Source organism: Cinclus cinclus, chromosome Z (genome assembly GCF_963662255.1).
Source record: "Cinclus cinclus chromosome Z, bCinCin1.1, whole genome shotgun sequence".
In the NCBI taxonomy this organism is placed as follows: Eukaryota; Metazoa; Chordata; class Aves; order Passeriformes; family Cinclidae; genus Cinclus; species Cinclus cinclus.
Genome location: NC_085084.1, coordinates 47,380,503 through 47,395,199, shown reverse-complemented (window position 1 = coordinate 47,395,199; position 14,697 = coordinate 47,380,503). Strand labels below are relative to the sequence as shown.

General features: G+C 37.3%; 1 protein-coding gene across 2 annotated transcripts in view; it reads right to left on the bottom strand.

The window, feature by feature from the left end:
* TUT7 (terminal uridylyl transferase 7) overlaps nt 1–14,697 on the bottom strand; it is a 33,189-nt gene that overhangs the window by 8,623 nt on the left and 9,869 nt on the right. For both annotated transcript variants that reach the window (XM_062513670.1, XM_062513669.1), the window contains exons 8-21: nt 12,695–12,764; nt 11,710–11,836; nt 11,008–11,127; nt 9,050–9,181; nt 8,122–8,302; nt 6,625–7,766; nt 6,348–6,498; nt 5,585–5,671; nt 4,613–4,713; nt 4,055–4,112; nt 3,238–3,341; nt 2,106–2,195; nt 1,903–2,016; nt 1,714–1,791 (exon numbers count right to left, since the gene is read on the bottom strand). In XM_062513670.1, coding sequence (XP_062369654.1) covers nt 1,714–1,791; nt 1,903–2,016; nt 2,106–2,195; nt 3,238–3,341; nt 4,055–4,112; nt 4,613–4,713; nt 5,585–5,671; nt 6,348–6,498; nt 6,625–7,766; nt 8,122–8,302; nt 9,050–9,181; nt 11,008–11,127; nt 11,710–11,836; nt 12,695–12,764 — 2,555 coding nt within the window. The remainder of the gene's footprint in view (nt 1–1,713; nt 1,792–1,902; nt 2,017–2,105; nt 2,196–3,237; nt 3,342–4,054; nt 4,113–4,612; nt 4,714–5,584; nt 5,672–6,347; nt 6,499–6,624; nt 7,767–8,121; nt 8,303–9,049; nt 9,182–11,007; nt 11,128–11,709; nt 11,837–12,694; nt 12,765–14,697) is intronic.

Sequence of the window (14,697 nt, the reverse complement as noted above, 5' to 3'; positions counted from 1 at the left end):
TAAGAAAGAATTTATTAATTCACTTTATGAGTCTTTATAAAACAAAAATATTCAATGGAATTAACCAGATATGACCAGATATACAGTTGGTAGCAGTTATCTTTACCCAGAGAGACAAAGAACAATTAATCATCCGTAACATCCTAAAATAATTTTTGGATCTATTTTTTCAGATTTTGGAGTTTATTTTTTCATAGACGAAGTACAAGCAACCATATTCTAAAAGCTTTACAACACAAAAATGGGATGTTCAAAACAGGAACTACTTCACTTCCATTCCTGTATTTGTTCTGGATAGAATTAATTTTATTCTTAGTAGGTGGTAAAATTTGTATTGTGTATTTAGTGTAAGAATAATATTGGTAATGCTGATAACTGACTACTATTTTAGTTGCAGCTCAGTAATACCCATCCTAAGACAAGGACTTTTCAGTTTCCCATGCTCTGCCAGCCAGCAGGTGCACAAAAAGCCAGGTGGGAGCACTACCAGGACAGCTGACCCAAACTGGCCAAACTGGGCATGGAATGTTATGCCCAGTAGACAAACTGGGGGGGAACTGGCCAGAGGTACTAACTGCTGCTGAGGGCCATTCCTCAGCATCACTCAGCAGCTGCTGAGCAGTTGTATTGGGCACTTCTTGTTTCTCTTGGGTTTTAGTCCTCTCTCTCTAATTAATATAATTACTGTTACTAGTGCTACTACTATTATTATTATTATCATAATTGTTGCAATTAAAAGTATGAGCATTATTATTTTATTTTATTTCAATTAATAAAGTGTTTTTATTTCAACCTACAAATTTTACTTTTTTTTTAAATTAGCCTTCCCACCTGTCGGGGGTTGGTTCTTTCCCTTTTCCCTCTGTGGAATTTTCCCCATTGTCATGCTAAGATACCTGTTGACTGGGCCCTGGTGACAAGGGGGGGGAGGAGAGAGAGAAGAGGGAAACCCCAAGAGATTCAAACATCCAGAAGAGGAAGCAGAAGGCTGGGCCTCGCCCCATTTCCCCCACGGAGTTCGGACAAGAAGGATAATCGCTGCCTCTGTCCCATCCCTGCCATCCCAGCACTGGGAACCATCCTCACTGCTGTCGGACCCTGCCCTGCTGCCTTCTCACTTTAACCTGCCACCATCCAGCACTCTGCTGAGCACCAGGACCCACACCGTGAGCAGAGGGCTCTCTCTCCATCTCTCTCTCCCCCTGGGACAGCTCTGCCATCACCCCCAGCCCTCCTGCAGCTCTGCGGGACCCGCCCGCCCCCAGCACCGGGAACTGCAGCTCAGGGAAAAGGTGCCTGCAGCCAAAAAACACTGGGACTGAGTTACTGTTCCGTTTGTGGGTAATTTCATAGCTGTTGTTGTTCTTGTTTGTCTTGTTAGATATACTAGTAAAGAACTGTTATTCCTACCCCCATATCTTTGCCTGAGAGCTCTCTTAATTCCAAAATTATAATAATCTGTAGGAAGGAAGGATCACATTTTTCAGTTCAAAGGGAGGCTTCTGCTTTCCTTAGCAAACACCTGTCTTTCAAACCAGGACACCACCTTGGAGGGGGTGGGTGGAATGAGATAGTGGCTGTGTGGTGCTCAATTGCCAGCTGGGGTTAATCCACAATATTCAACCTCTGTATCTGGGAACAATGTCTGTAAAAGGAATTTCTATTCATTTGCCAAGCTACAGGTAACATTTCCAATTAGCCTGATTTACTCACCAACTCCTCTATCTTATCAAAGAAATATACATTCCAGCCATCAACCAAAATTTCAGGCTTTTTTGGTTCTTTGTAGATCTGAAAGAATAATATTAAAACTCATTAGAAGAGCTTTCATATTCAGCACTGACATTCTTCTGATCAATACTGTGTATGTACAGTTATTAATTTCTTTCTGATATACTTTACCTCTTGAAGTACAGGGATGACTGGTGGATTTCTCTGTTGAAGAAAATAAAGCACCATAAGAGTATATGCATAAGATGACAGGCTACCTCGAGATGCATCTCCAATGTCACATATCTGGAAAAAGAAACATGATTTTTATCTTTCATGGTGATCATCCCTTGCTGTAGGAACTATTGCCTCTAGAAGGTCTTAAATACACCTACCTTTGTAAAGACTTTCATTGTGTAACACAGATATTTTACCCTAGGATCAATAGCTGCGTATGATGACAGAAGTCTAGTGTTATGCAAGGCCTACAAAACAAGAAAATCATGTAGAAAATAAAGAAGCTCTGAAGTCATGAAGGAAATAAGCTGAAAAATTGAAGAACACAAACTCCAAGTTGTGTCCCCAAGAAATGCATATTGGAAGCCCTTATAGTAGGGATATATATTGAGAAAATGAGCATTCAGTGAGATTATCACCTGCTCTTTTAAAAGCCAATCAACTTTCTTAATCTGTGTGGAAGTGGTACAAAGCAGCATTTACAGAACAATACTTCAAAACAAGAAGCATTAATCTCCTCCTACAGTTCAAAATATTTGGTAGAAGGTAATTACATGAACCCAGAGATTTCAATCTGGATCTCTAAGAGCTACCAATGGACACATATGGATGCATAACTTCAAGGGGAAAACTTCCACACTTGGTGGTTGAGGTATCTTCCTCAAGACTCCCCTTGAACTCATAAAAAAACCTTCAGAAAGGTTCAAAATTGACACCAAGAATCAGCTTTCCTTTGCTGTTTCAAGGAACAGGGTTTTGAAACTTAAAAACACTGAAATAAACTAAACCTGTTTTTAAAATGTTTGGCCAAGAACACATGGATTGTTTTGGTTTGTTTGTTTTTTGTGTGGGGTTTTTTTTTGTGTTGTTGTTTTTTTTGACATTCTATATGTTACAGTTCAGGCAAGCTGAATCATTATTTCAAAATCATTATTTCAGTCTCAAAGCTAGACAATAGCCATGATCCTAAGAGGAGGCTAAAAAAGCTGAAGTTACTATATTTTGTCTCTTATTTAAGAAAGACTTAAAACACTTAAATTACTGTTTCTTACTATTACTGAAGAACTAATAGATTTTCTTGGGAAAGTGAAAACTCTAAAGTCACAACTGTGTAGCTGACTCCAGTCATAGTCAAATAAAACCAAAAAAGGTTTCTTTGAAATATAAAACTGTGCCAGGTAATTGAAAGCAGTGATTATTGAACCTCATCCAAACAATCACTCCAGTCTCAAGAAACAGATCCTCATTTTTTTGTTACACAACATAAAATAAAAAAGGAGATAACCTTACCAGAGTATTATATAAACTGATGTCTACTTCAAGACCACTTCTGACATGGAAAAATTTGACAATTGGGACTTTAGCAGTTGTTATAGGCAAGACATTTCTTAAACCTAGGATGAAATGTTTTATTACTGAATGGCTACAAAACAGTCCTATACAGTATCAAATAACTTCCAGCTGTAGCCAGAAGGCCACAAAATAAAATCTTAGTTGACACCAAATTTGTATTTCAGTTACGTTTTAGCACTGATTTTAGAAATTTGTCTACCATGATCAATGTTCTAAACATAGTTCATATAAATGTACATTTAGCCCCCTCAAAAAATAAAGAGCTAAGTAAGACTATAGAATTTATAGAGAAATAAGCTTAAGAGATAGATGATAGTTTATTATAACTCATTGGAGATACACCAAAATGAGCACTATAAAATTCATGATTTCTTGTAGAAAAAACAGGATTCCCATTGCAGACTTGCATCAAAATATCTTTTACTATCATCTTCCAATGCACTGAACACACAAGTACATAATTATTAAACTGACGCCTCAAGTCTTAAATCGTTATTCTTAGGCATGTAAGTGACAAATACACTATCTGTCCAGATCAGATGTGGTCCAATAACATCATAACCTTGAACACCTACATATACAAACAAAAATAAATCCAAATGTTCACAATATTCAACCTCACTCTTACTAACATAAGCTCTTTTATGTTAGTTGTATCTTAATAATTTTCATCTACAGTGCCCCAGAACACTGTCACTATAGCAAATGAAGTAACAAAACCAGAATCGTGCATTTTAATTTTTCAGAAAGTTACCTGACTGTTTCTTGAGAACTTTCGCTAAATCTTCAATGATTCTGATGCAATCAAGTCCCTGAGACATTAAGAAAAAAAGCTGAAAGATCTATCTGCTGCAAATACTTTAGACAAATCTTTTATTATGTGCCATTAAGCTTAAAGCTGTATAATCAAATGTTTCATGCTATACATGAAATTGTTTCAAAATAGCATATGTAAAATCAACAGTTGATAATATAATACACTTTTTTAAAGCTGATTATCAGGCATGAAAGCAGACTGATTTATGCTCCTGCATTGTTTCCCATTCCCAGTGGTTTATGCAATTAATAATGTTACTTATCTGCACAAATAAAGCTAGAAATGCAGAATTCAGGAGAAAACTGGCTACTTCATTCTTAGACTTATGCCTAGGGCAACAGCAAACACCCCTGAAATAATCTGCCTTAGTGGTAGATTAGTATTTTCTTCTAATATTAAAAGTTTGTATAAAATAATGAATTTATTATGCTAGATATACAATATAAGAAAATTTTGTATTTATTTAACCATAAAACCAAAATCTTATTAATCTACCTCAGCAGTTTCCAGACCATCTATTGTCATACAGATATCAAGATCACTTTGCTTGAAGCCAAAGCCATTTTTTGAGGAGCCAAACAAATCCAGCTTGGTTCCTGTAAGGTACAGTATTACAGCCATGTATCAACAAAATATCAAATTATATACAACACAGAATCTCAAACTGTATGTAGCTGCAGACCACTGCATGTCTTCTAATATAGGCATGAAAACATTATTGTATTTCTGTGGTAAACGAAAACTTTCTGATCAACTTCGCTTGTGAGAAAAGAAACTCTACTACTATTGATTCAAATAAGCAGTCTGACAAATCCAGAAACAAGTTAAGTTTCCCAGTAACTAAATCATCAGCATGTAGGTTCAATGTGACATGTGACTGAAAAATGCTTTATACAGAGATTCTCAGGGTAAGGGATATACCTGGCTCCAGCCAAAAAAACAAAAAAAAACTTTTTCTAATTTTAAAAGACCATGAATTGAAGTCTAGGTGTTACAGTTAAGAACTCCAGAAACAAAGGGCAAAAAATACCAAATGCCTAGGTTCTGTGAACAGGCCAGATGTTGTGCCTATATTTTAAAATATTCCAAGCCCAGTAAGTTTCAGTGGGAAGTACTACAAAAAAACTTGTTTGTAAGAACAGTTACAAAAATAAGTTTGATTAATAAATAAAGTGAAAATAACAAATGTGAAACTATTCCACTTCTGTTTTGATTATTTCTTCCTTAACTTGGCATTGCTCCTTCCTACTAATGTCTGCTATATATGAATAAATTTAAAAAATCTCAAATTTACAAAAGCCTTAAAAGACTTAGAATAAAAATTAATGAAGCATTGCAATGCTGAGCAACAACACAGGTTAAATATTCAAAACAAAAGTGTTTATTAGACTGAAATTATGTTTTCTTGGAAAACATCCAAGGATGAACAATCAAAATATAAATATGAAGTCAGAATAGCCTGATTACCTGGGAAATCCTGTCTAATGAAGATTTCCAAGCTTTGTCTTATATGTTCCCGAGCGTAATCTTCTACTATATTTGGAGCAAAATCATCTAGAAAACAAAAGAAGAAAAAAAGACAACTATTTAGGCAACTGCTCTTTAGAAAGAGCAAAGACGCGAGTGAAAATAGAGAGGGGTTTACAGTGGGGCAGGGGAAGGGAAAGAGAAAAAGAAAGAGTAAATTCACATGTGAAGGAAAGAAAGCAAGGATGAAGTAGAAGAGAAATACCTGTTCAAAGAAAAACATTAATTAGACAAATAATGCATTTTGTCTGGTCAGAAATGGCGAGAGAGAAAGGAGGAAAGTTGGGTCACTCTGAAAAGAACAAAAGTGGAGAAATGTTACAAAGCTATATTTTGACACTATTTTTTCCTAGAATACTCAAGTCTTTTTTTTGGACAACTACAAGTTAAGGAACAGTTAACATAATTCAAATCAGACAAATATAAAAGCACCCAAAGTTAGACTCTCAGAAAACGTATTTTCCTTTCCCACCACTCAGGTAGAAGACAAAATACAAACACTTTCTAGCTCTCTAGATACAAACTACTCAGTAGTTGTATTAGAGAGCCATTTCCAGTAAGCCAAATTGTAGAATTGTATGTAAGAGTTGGCAGCACTGTAGCAAATACACTGTCACCTTATAACCCCGCTAGTCTGTGGGTATTAATTTTTTTTTCTGATTCTTTGTCAACGGCACAACAATATTCAAAGGAAACAACTTACAGTAACACTGGACACAAACTTGATCTAGAATAATTGAAAACTTGGGTGGCAGGGGTGGCAGTGGTTCAAGTTCAATTTTCTTGAAGTCTTCTGGACAATCATTCTTTAAATGACCTTCCCGTTTGCACAAGCTACACACTACTGTAGGAGACTGCATGAACAAAAAGCAAGATTGGTTTTAAAAACTATAGTACTTTAATGAATTTGAGCAACACTTTCATATAAATTTCCAACAGAACATAAGCAATATGTTTATGTTCTGATACAGCTTGCTTACCTTGCCCTTTGTAAATGCTTGTTTACTGAACTGATAAAAAAGTTCAGATTCTAAGCTCTGTTCAACTGCTGCAGTATCTTCAGAGTGGCTTCCCTTCCCAGTAAGATATTCTTGACTCAAACTGATCCTCACAGGTGCATCTACAATTTCTTTGAAATGTTTGTTTTCATATTTACTGGGGATGGAAAAATCATCATCTTCCTCTGACAGTGCATCATCATCTCCAGATCCAGTACACGTGTTATCTAGTTCACCTCCAGGTCTAATGGTAACACTGCATTCTCTCTGATTTAGAAGACTTGGTGCTTCCTCTTCTTCCTCCTCATCATCTGTGTTAATCATTTGGGATACCTGACTCTGTGCTGAACGTAGGAATTTTTGTGGGGATTCATCCAGTTCATCAGTATCTTCAGTACTACTATCCTCATCAATGTCAATCTTGTTATCTGTTATACCATGACACTCCAAGCCAAACTCATCACTCTCTGTAAGTGCAGTGTGTTGAAAACCTTCGAAGTCTGAAGTACTACATGTCTCTATGTTGTGCTCATTCACCATAGCAGGGAGCTCTCCACTGTCACTGTCTTCATCAATAGCCTGCTCAGCAGCCAAAATACTATTCCATTGTCTTTTTTGTTGTTCATGTTCTTCCTCTTCCTCCTCTTCCTCATCTTCATTTTCACTCTCTGTCTCTTCACAGCTAGGTTTAAAATCCTCATTATCTCCAGAAATAATTTCCTCAATTATACAGTCTGAGTCTTCATGGGTAATTCCCAGATGACTTATATCATCAGCCAATTCTTCTGTGAAACTTTCTGAGGCATCACACAGTTTTGAAGGACCAATTTTATGTTCCTTGGGCATACATGTATTCTCTATTATGCAATCTTCTACTGTGGCTGTGTTTCTAGCATCCAAGTTTTGCAAATCAGAATCTTCATGCTTTATAGCATCTTTTTCATGGTCCAGCATCTGGGATTTCTCCTCACTTTCATTTGAAGTGGGCATTTTGCTCCATTTTGCACTTCTTTTGTGAGGCAAGGCAAAATACTTATAAGTTGCTCTCAGACAGTGAAGAATATACTCATACACTAGCTGGCTGTTCAGAGTTCTTGCCACATTCCTTTTGACTGAATATGGGTCTAGTAGAAAGAAGAAGTGAGCCAGCAGTGAAAGAGTTAACTTCTAAAAAAAAAATTACACTTACATCCTTACAGAGTCTGAACTGCTAGTCACTCTTAAACACTGTATAAGGACACAAGATTTACAAATTGTGCTGAAGACATTTTTTAAGTTTAAAATTATTTCTGATAATGTTTAAAATAATACTCAATAGAAATATTTTATTGATTTTTCTGGAAAAAAATTTCTGCTATAACCAGTCCAATATAAAAAAAAAAATCTAAGTTTTAACACACAATACTGATAGCCAAGACCAGCACCTCATAAAAATTAAAGTTACAGTTCTTTGAAGTTTGTTGAGAGACATTTATATACCTTCCACAGCAATGCGCTTTTTAGGCCAGTCCTTTAATTCACGAGACACTGGTTCCTTGAGTCGTATGGTAATAACCAAATCAGCCATACTGAACTCCAAAGCATAGAAACGAAGCAGTTCAAGCCAGAGCTGACCAACAGGTGCTGAACACTGCTGACCTAAATCAAACACTAACGGAACCTGTCAATTACAGAAGAAAACCTTAAATAATATTTAGTGCAGAGGCATTTAACTGTTTAACTGTTATACTTCTTTTATTTCATCTGTAATCTAGTGTCGCAGAATTTATCATTGGTTCTCGTCTCCTGCAATTGCAATAAAAACTGCGATTGAAAAGTTGGAAGATATAGTATAAAACTTCAAAATGAAAGAATGCAGCAATGGTAAAGAGTAGCATCAATGCTTAATAGCAATTGCTTCTTTAAGTGTTTATGATGCAATTTATACATTTCAAACAAAGAAGCGCATCTCATCTCACAGGACACAATGGATTATACAGCCCATTTTTCAGCCAAGTCTAGGCTGAATTGTTAACTCTCTCAACATGCAGTCATGCAGCGACACTGCTTCTTACAAAGTTGTTGTAAAAGAAGTAATTTTCAAGAATAGTTCAAGGCAAATAGAAAATATTTTTCATATGCTTAATCTAATTCCAAGATAAAACGGCTTCAGCTCCATAAACCATATTCTCCCCAACAGATCACAATTCAGGGTCTTATAAAAAAGTCTGAAATCTTATCTATTTTCCTGCCGGCTCCTTAGCACCAAGAGCTAAGCACAACAGACCTTGAAGCAAGCAGTTGTGCAATCTCTTAGTTCAGCTCATGGTTTGGAAACATAAACACAAACCTGAACTAGAAGATTGTTCTGTTTTGAGAACAGCAATGTCTGCTAGACTACTACAAAAACAAATTTAAAAATCCAGACCTTGCCCCTTCTAGGGGAAGTTTCTTGTGGTAAATCAGAATCATCAATGGGGTTATGCTCCCAAATCACAGCATTGTTCTTGACTTCTCTCAGATGAAAATTAGTTAATTTGTTTAATGAGAATCCTCCAATCTAGCAGAAATAAAAAAAGAAACAGAGTTAAATATCATGTGCACTTTAAATTTTAGTCCCCACATCATAGTAGAACAAAGCTAAAAACAGCTGTTCCAGGCCTAGAACATGCCCCAACCTTTTTCTCTTTTCCCCATACTTCTCTACAAAAAACTCTCAAGAGCTCAGTGCTCTTGGAAGGAAATATGGACACTGAGGTGGGCTGAAAACCAGATGAATGGCAGATCCCAGAGGGTTCTAATCAGTGATACAGGATCTAAACGCAGGTCTTTCACAAGTGGTCTCCCCCCAGGGTCAATACTAGGCCCAGCATTGCTTGATTTGCTCCTCAGTGATTTGGACAGAGACAGATGCCTCCTCAGCAGGACACTGATGACACAAGGCAGGGAGCAGTGGCTGATACCCCCAGAGTGTAGCCTTGATAGGACGGAGAGATGGGCAGAAAAGATCTGTCTAAAATTCACCCAAGGCAAAAGCAGGATCGTGCACTGGGGAGGAATAAGCCCAGGCTGAGGCTGATCTGCTGGAAAGCAGCTTTGTGGAGGACCTGGGGTCCTGGTGGAACACAAGCTGTCCATGAGCCAGCAACATGCCCTGGTTGCCAAGAAGGCCAGTGGTGTTTCAGGGTGCATTAAGAAAAGCATTGCCAGCAGGACAAGGCAAGTGATCCTGGCCCTCTAGTCAGCTCTGGTGAGGGACATCTGGAGTGCTGTGTCCAGTTCTGGGCTCCTCAGGACAAGAGGGCCATGGAGTTCCTGAAGTGTGTACAGCAAAGGGCTACAAAGATAACTAAAGGTCTGGAGCACCTCACTTCCTCAGCTGGGCTTGTTCACCCTTTAGAAGAGGTAACTGAGAGAAGACTTCATCACTAAGTATCTGAAGAGAAGGTGTCAAGAGGATGGATACAGGTTGTGCGGAGCAATATGACCAGAGGCAACGGGCAGAAATTCATGCAGGAAGTTCCACCTGAATATAAGGAAGAACTTGTGTAGGTGTACTGTGAGGGCAACCAAACACTGAAACCGACTGCCCAGAAAATTCTGTAATTCTGTGTCATGAAACCTTTTATTCGCACATTAGACAACCCTAAATATGTATCTTTCAATCTTACAGCTATATAAAACAGGACATTTCTCTTATCCAGTTCAGAAAGTGCATATGCTTTCAAAAGAGTCAGGAACACAGTAGTGAAAATTGTTAACTGAAAGGTTCTTGTTAGTTGCACAAACTGGAACTCATGTGCTAAACATAACAAGAGACTAAGTACAAAAATGGGTACCATGAAAATAATACATAAATGGTGTCTTGGAGAATTGGATTCTGGATTGGCATTCATAGTACAACTCCTGACATCAAGATGCATTTCAGTTTCTAAACTGAAGAAACACATGCTCTAAATTCCTAATGTGATTCCTTCAGATGGTATTACACCAGTGTACTCCCCAGCCACTGTCTATGTTTTGGAGAATTAGATGGCAAATTCCAAGTTGTTTTGGGATGCAGCTATGTGGATTGAGTTCTCAACAGTCTGGAGACAAGGCTGAAAAAAATGAGGAAGTAAATTGTTGCAAAATGCATTATTCAATGCCCAGCTCTCTTTATTCACAGAAGGGGCAACAGAGCCCTTACTTCAATGGCTAGGATTGCGTCATGCAACCTTACAGCTAAGAATGCTAAAGTGTAGTCATTGAATGATGATGAATTCACATGTGAATTCACATTCTTAATTCCTGCAGACATGGCTTGCTTATGGCTTGGTCAGATTATATAGCACCACAGGCAACTGTTCTTCTCATTTATACTATTCAGTGTATTATTACACATACCCATGATCCCAAGTAGACAGGCAGAAAAGGCTCTTTCCTCTGTTGTAGAAAGAAAATAACCATTAAAGCGAACACATAAGGTGACAAGCCTCCCTCTTCCGGACGATCAACACAGCACAACTGTAAAAACAAGTTATGCAGTCATTAAAGTGTCAAGTGATACTATGAAAAACGTTTTTTTTTAATTACTGTTCAGAAGTCAGTCACACTGAATACTACAGAAACTCAGATATCTTTGAGTTCTTACCAGATGCAATTTGTTCTCCAGGACTGCATACTGAGTGCAGTTACTACCATAGTACCATAATGTTTTCAGTGTAAGAGCCATAGGATGCAGTCTGGCAAAACAGACTGCATACAGCACCTTTGCAAAAAATGATAGTTTCTTTTGCATAGAAACTTTTGCATTTGTAAGGACAAGTCAAAAATTTCTCTGACTAGTTTGGCAATAGCAGGATACTTACAGTCTGCATGCCACTGAATGAAGCTTAAAATTCCACTTTTGAAATGCAGTGGAATATTATCACACAAAATGATAATTACATAATTTATAACATTTACAATTTATAAAAACTTACATCGCTCCAAAGACTGTTTCAACAAACGTTTTCTAAACCAAACATTTTCTAAACCATAACTACAGGCATAATATCAAAGTTCATTCAATATTTATTCACAGATAAGGGAATACAAATTACTCACCTTTGCCCAATACCTGAAGGCAATCACTAAAGGTACAATAGTAGGTTCCAGCTTTCCAAGTGTAGCCAAATGGTTTGTTGTCAGACAAGCATTCTCATTCCCCGCACTCACTTTACAAATAAGGCCACTAAAATCCAAAAAGAAATGAAATATCTTAAAGTTTTGTAAGAACACTCATAGGTCAGATAACACCTCACAGCACAGTGTAGCAGAAGGCTGTAAGGAAAGACTTGACAGCCTCTCAAAGACAGCATCTCTGCATGAAAATCAGCATGCAATACTAATTTGATTTATGGTTAGGTTGAGAATATATGCATTATAATTTTCCATACAAGTGTTTTAAGATAAAATTCAAATTTAAGTATCTTTTCTAATATTAGTTTACTGAATTGAAAAAGTTACAGTATTAATTTCCTTCATGTAACAAAAATGTCTTCCCACACCACACCCACCATCAAATAGTTTCTATGCTGTTTTCACACAACATAAAATATTTTTAAACACTGAAAAAATCAAGGTAGCAGAAAATAAATGGTAATATTTTTATCAGTAGCTGTTTATAGAATGTTTCATGAATCTTAATTGATAGTCATCAAATGGGCAAAATAAAATATTTTTCACTTGTTCTCAAAATACCAGCAAAGCTAAGCAAACTGTTCTTATCCTTACAGAAATCTTTAATTTAATACAGTATGTACACTACCTGTAAGAAATGAAAATTTCTGCTTAAGCGATAATCCCAAATGGAAGGGTAAGGGTACATGCTGGAAGCCATAATGGTTGAAGGGGTTGGGAAATACACAGCTGAGGACAGAACAACCCTTACCCTCTTATTCTAGGCTAGGAATGACTTGCCCATGAGTGTTAGTTTGTGTTTCAAGATCCATGGAACTGTAATAATTTAGTACAGAAACGTCATTTATCGGGTGGTAATATAATTTACATTGCTATATACTATTAGAACACACAAAGTGACAACCGAGACCTTTGCTTTTCTCTGCACACCACCACTGGTATTCTAGCATGGAAATCTGCACCAACTTCCGTAAAAGATTCTAAGTGGGAAAAAGAAAAAGAAGCCACATTAAACATGGCGTTGACAAAAAAATAGAGTGAATTGGAAGCAACTAGAGAAGTACAGATAGAATTTCACCTTATAGTACAATGACTAAGCGAAAAATAAAGTACATGTGATATAGCTGTTTCACATATGATGGGAAGAATATGGTTTATACAGTAAGTGCTGTTAGGAAAATACTGAGAAAAACCAGAATTTTCCAAAATTCATACATACACAGTAGGCATAATTAAGGAGGTATATTTTGCTTAAGAGCTGGGTTCAGTAATTCAGGCATGCACAGAGACCTACACCACCTGTGGAACAATATTAATGTGAAAAACAAACAGCATTACATCACTACTATACAGAAATAATTTTTTCCCCTGGTTATCTGACCATATTTTATGCAAATATAGGTTTGCCTACATGATGTAACGTCCTTTTGCTACGCTTTTTCTATTTTTTTCTTATTATTCTTTAAATAATTTTTTTAATGATTCAGCTGTTAGCCACTCTAGTCCCTTCTCTTAGTGATGTTGACTCATCCAAACTTGACTTATTGTTTGATACCTCACAGTTTAATTGGGCCAGGAGGGGAGGAAAGTGTCAAACAATTTTAGATACTTGACTCAAAAATTCTGAAATGACAAGATTTTTGTGATGTTACTTAGCTAACTGGACACCTAATTACACTGAAAATTACCTTGCTTTTACCACTGGGGTAACTGAAACACCTAGTACTCTATCCTTTTATCTTCTCATTCACAGCACATTCTCATGCACAACACATTAATGCAAATATTAATACTATGGATACTGATATTATCACATTTTTGATACAATAGTGATCCCAACTTCTTACGAGATCTGGGTCTTCTTACTCTAAACTAACTTTAAAATAACACCATTCTGAAAGACCATAATGGTCCCAACAAAAAAAAAAAAAGAAAACAATGCACATACAACGATGGTGGGGGTGCCACTGAGAAAAACTATGTCAGTAAATACATGTGCTTTGAAGCATATGGTCTGGTTCCTGACCTGTGACCATAAAGCAAGGCAAGCAGTGAAACTACTTTTTGCAATCTGCATTTGTCCTGAGGTGACTTTATGATGCTTGTATCCCCAATTGTCTGTTCTGTTGGTGTTGGATATTGAGTTCTGCAGCTTTAAGGCTGGTTCCAGGAGTGAAGGGAGAGAGAAGAGGTGCAGAGTTTGTTATCAGAGACTGCACTTGCTCCCCTGCACCCTTCACACAGACTGTGTTGTCTGCAGTGGGCAGCAGGAGAGAACTCTCCTTTGCTCTTGGTTAGTTTTCCTGGCTAGCTGAGGCAGAGAAACTCCCTGGACTGTGGGTTTTTGGTTTTTTTTTCTCCTTTTTCTTAGAATTGTTCGAACCTGCTCTGGACTGAAAGCCCAGAGGAGCACTGGGAGCTCACATCTGTGTCCCACCAGGCCTGGCCTGGGCTGTGACATTTCCCAGCTCTGGAGGGACTGAGAACAGCCTCAGTGAGCCAGGCTGAAACACATGGAAGGGACTCTGCTGGATTTGTCATCTCTTCAGAGCGGCAAGAGGTTTTGTTGCTTACTATTGTTCATTTTTGTCTGTTAAATAAAGAGTTTTTTCCACTTATCTCCAAGGATATCTTTTCCTGAAACAGTTGGGTGAGGGGCCACTGGAATCTGTTTCCTAGATGGACCCCAATCAAAGGTTTCCTCCCTAATCTACCCTACACCAGGACAGCATTTATAAAAAATAGAGTTTTCATGCCCCTTGTCCAATATTTTCATTATTTTTTCTTGTCTGCATATGCTTGAATTGGTTTGAGTAAGTGCATTTTTTAAAGGATCTTAAACTTTACATCCCTGTGTTAATGTGCCAAGTTAATCCATTATCTGAAAACAACCCCACATGTCTGTATGCACAT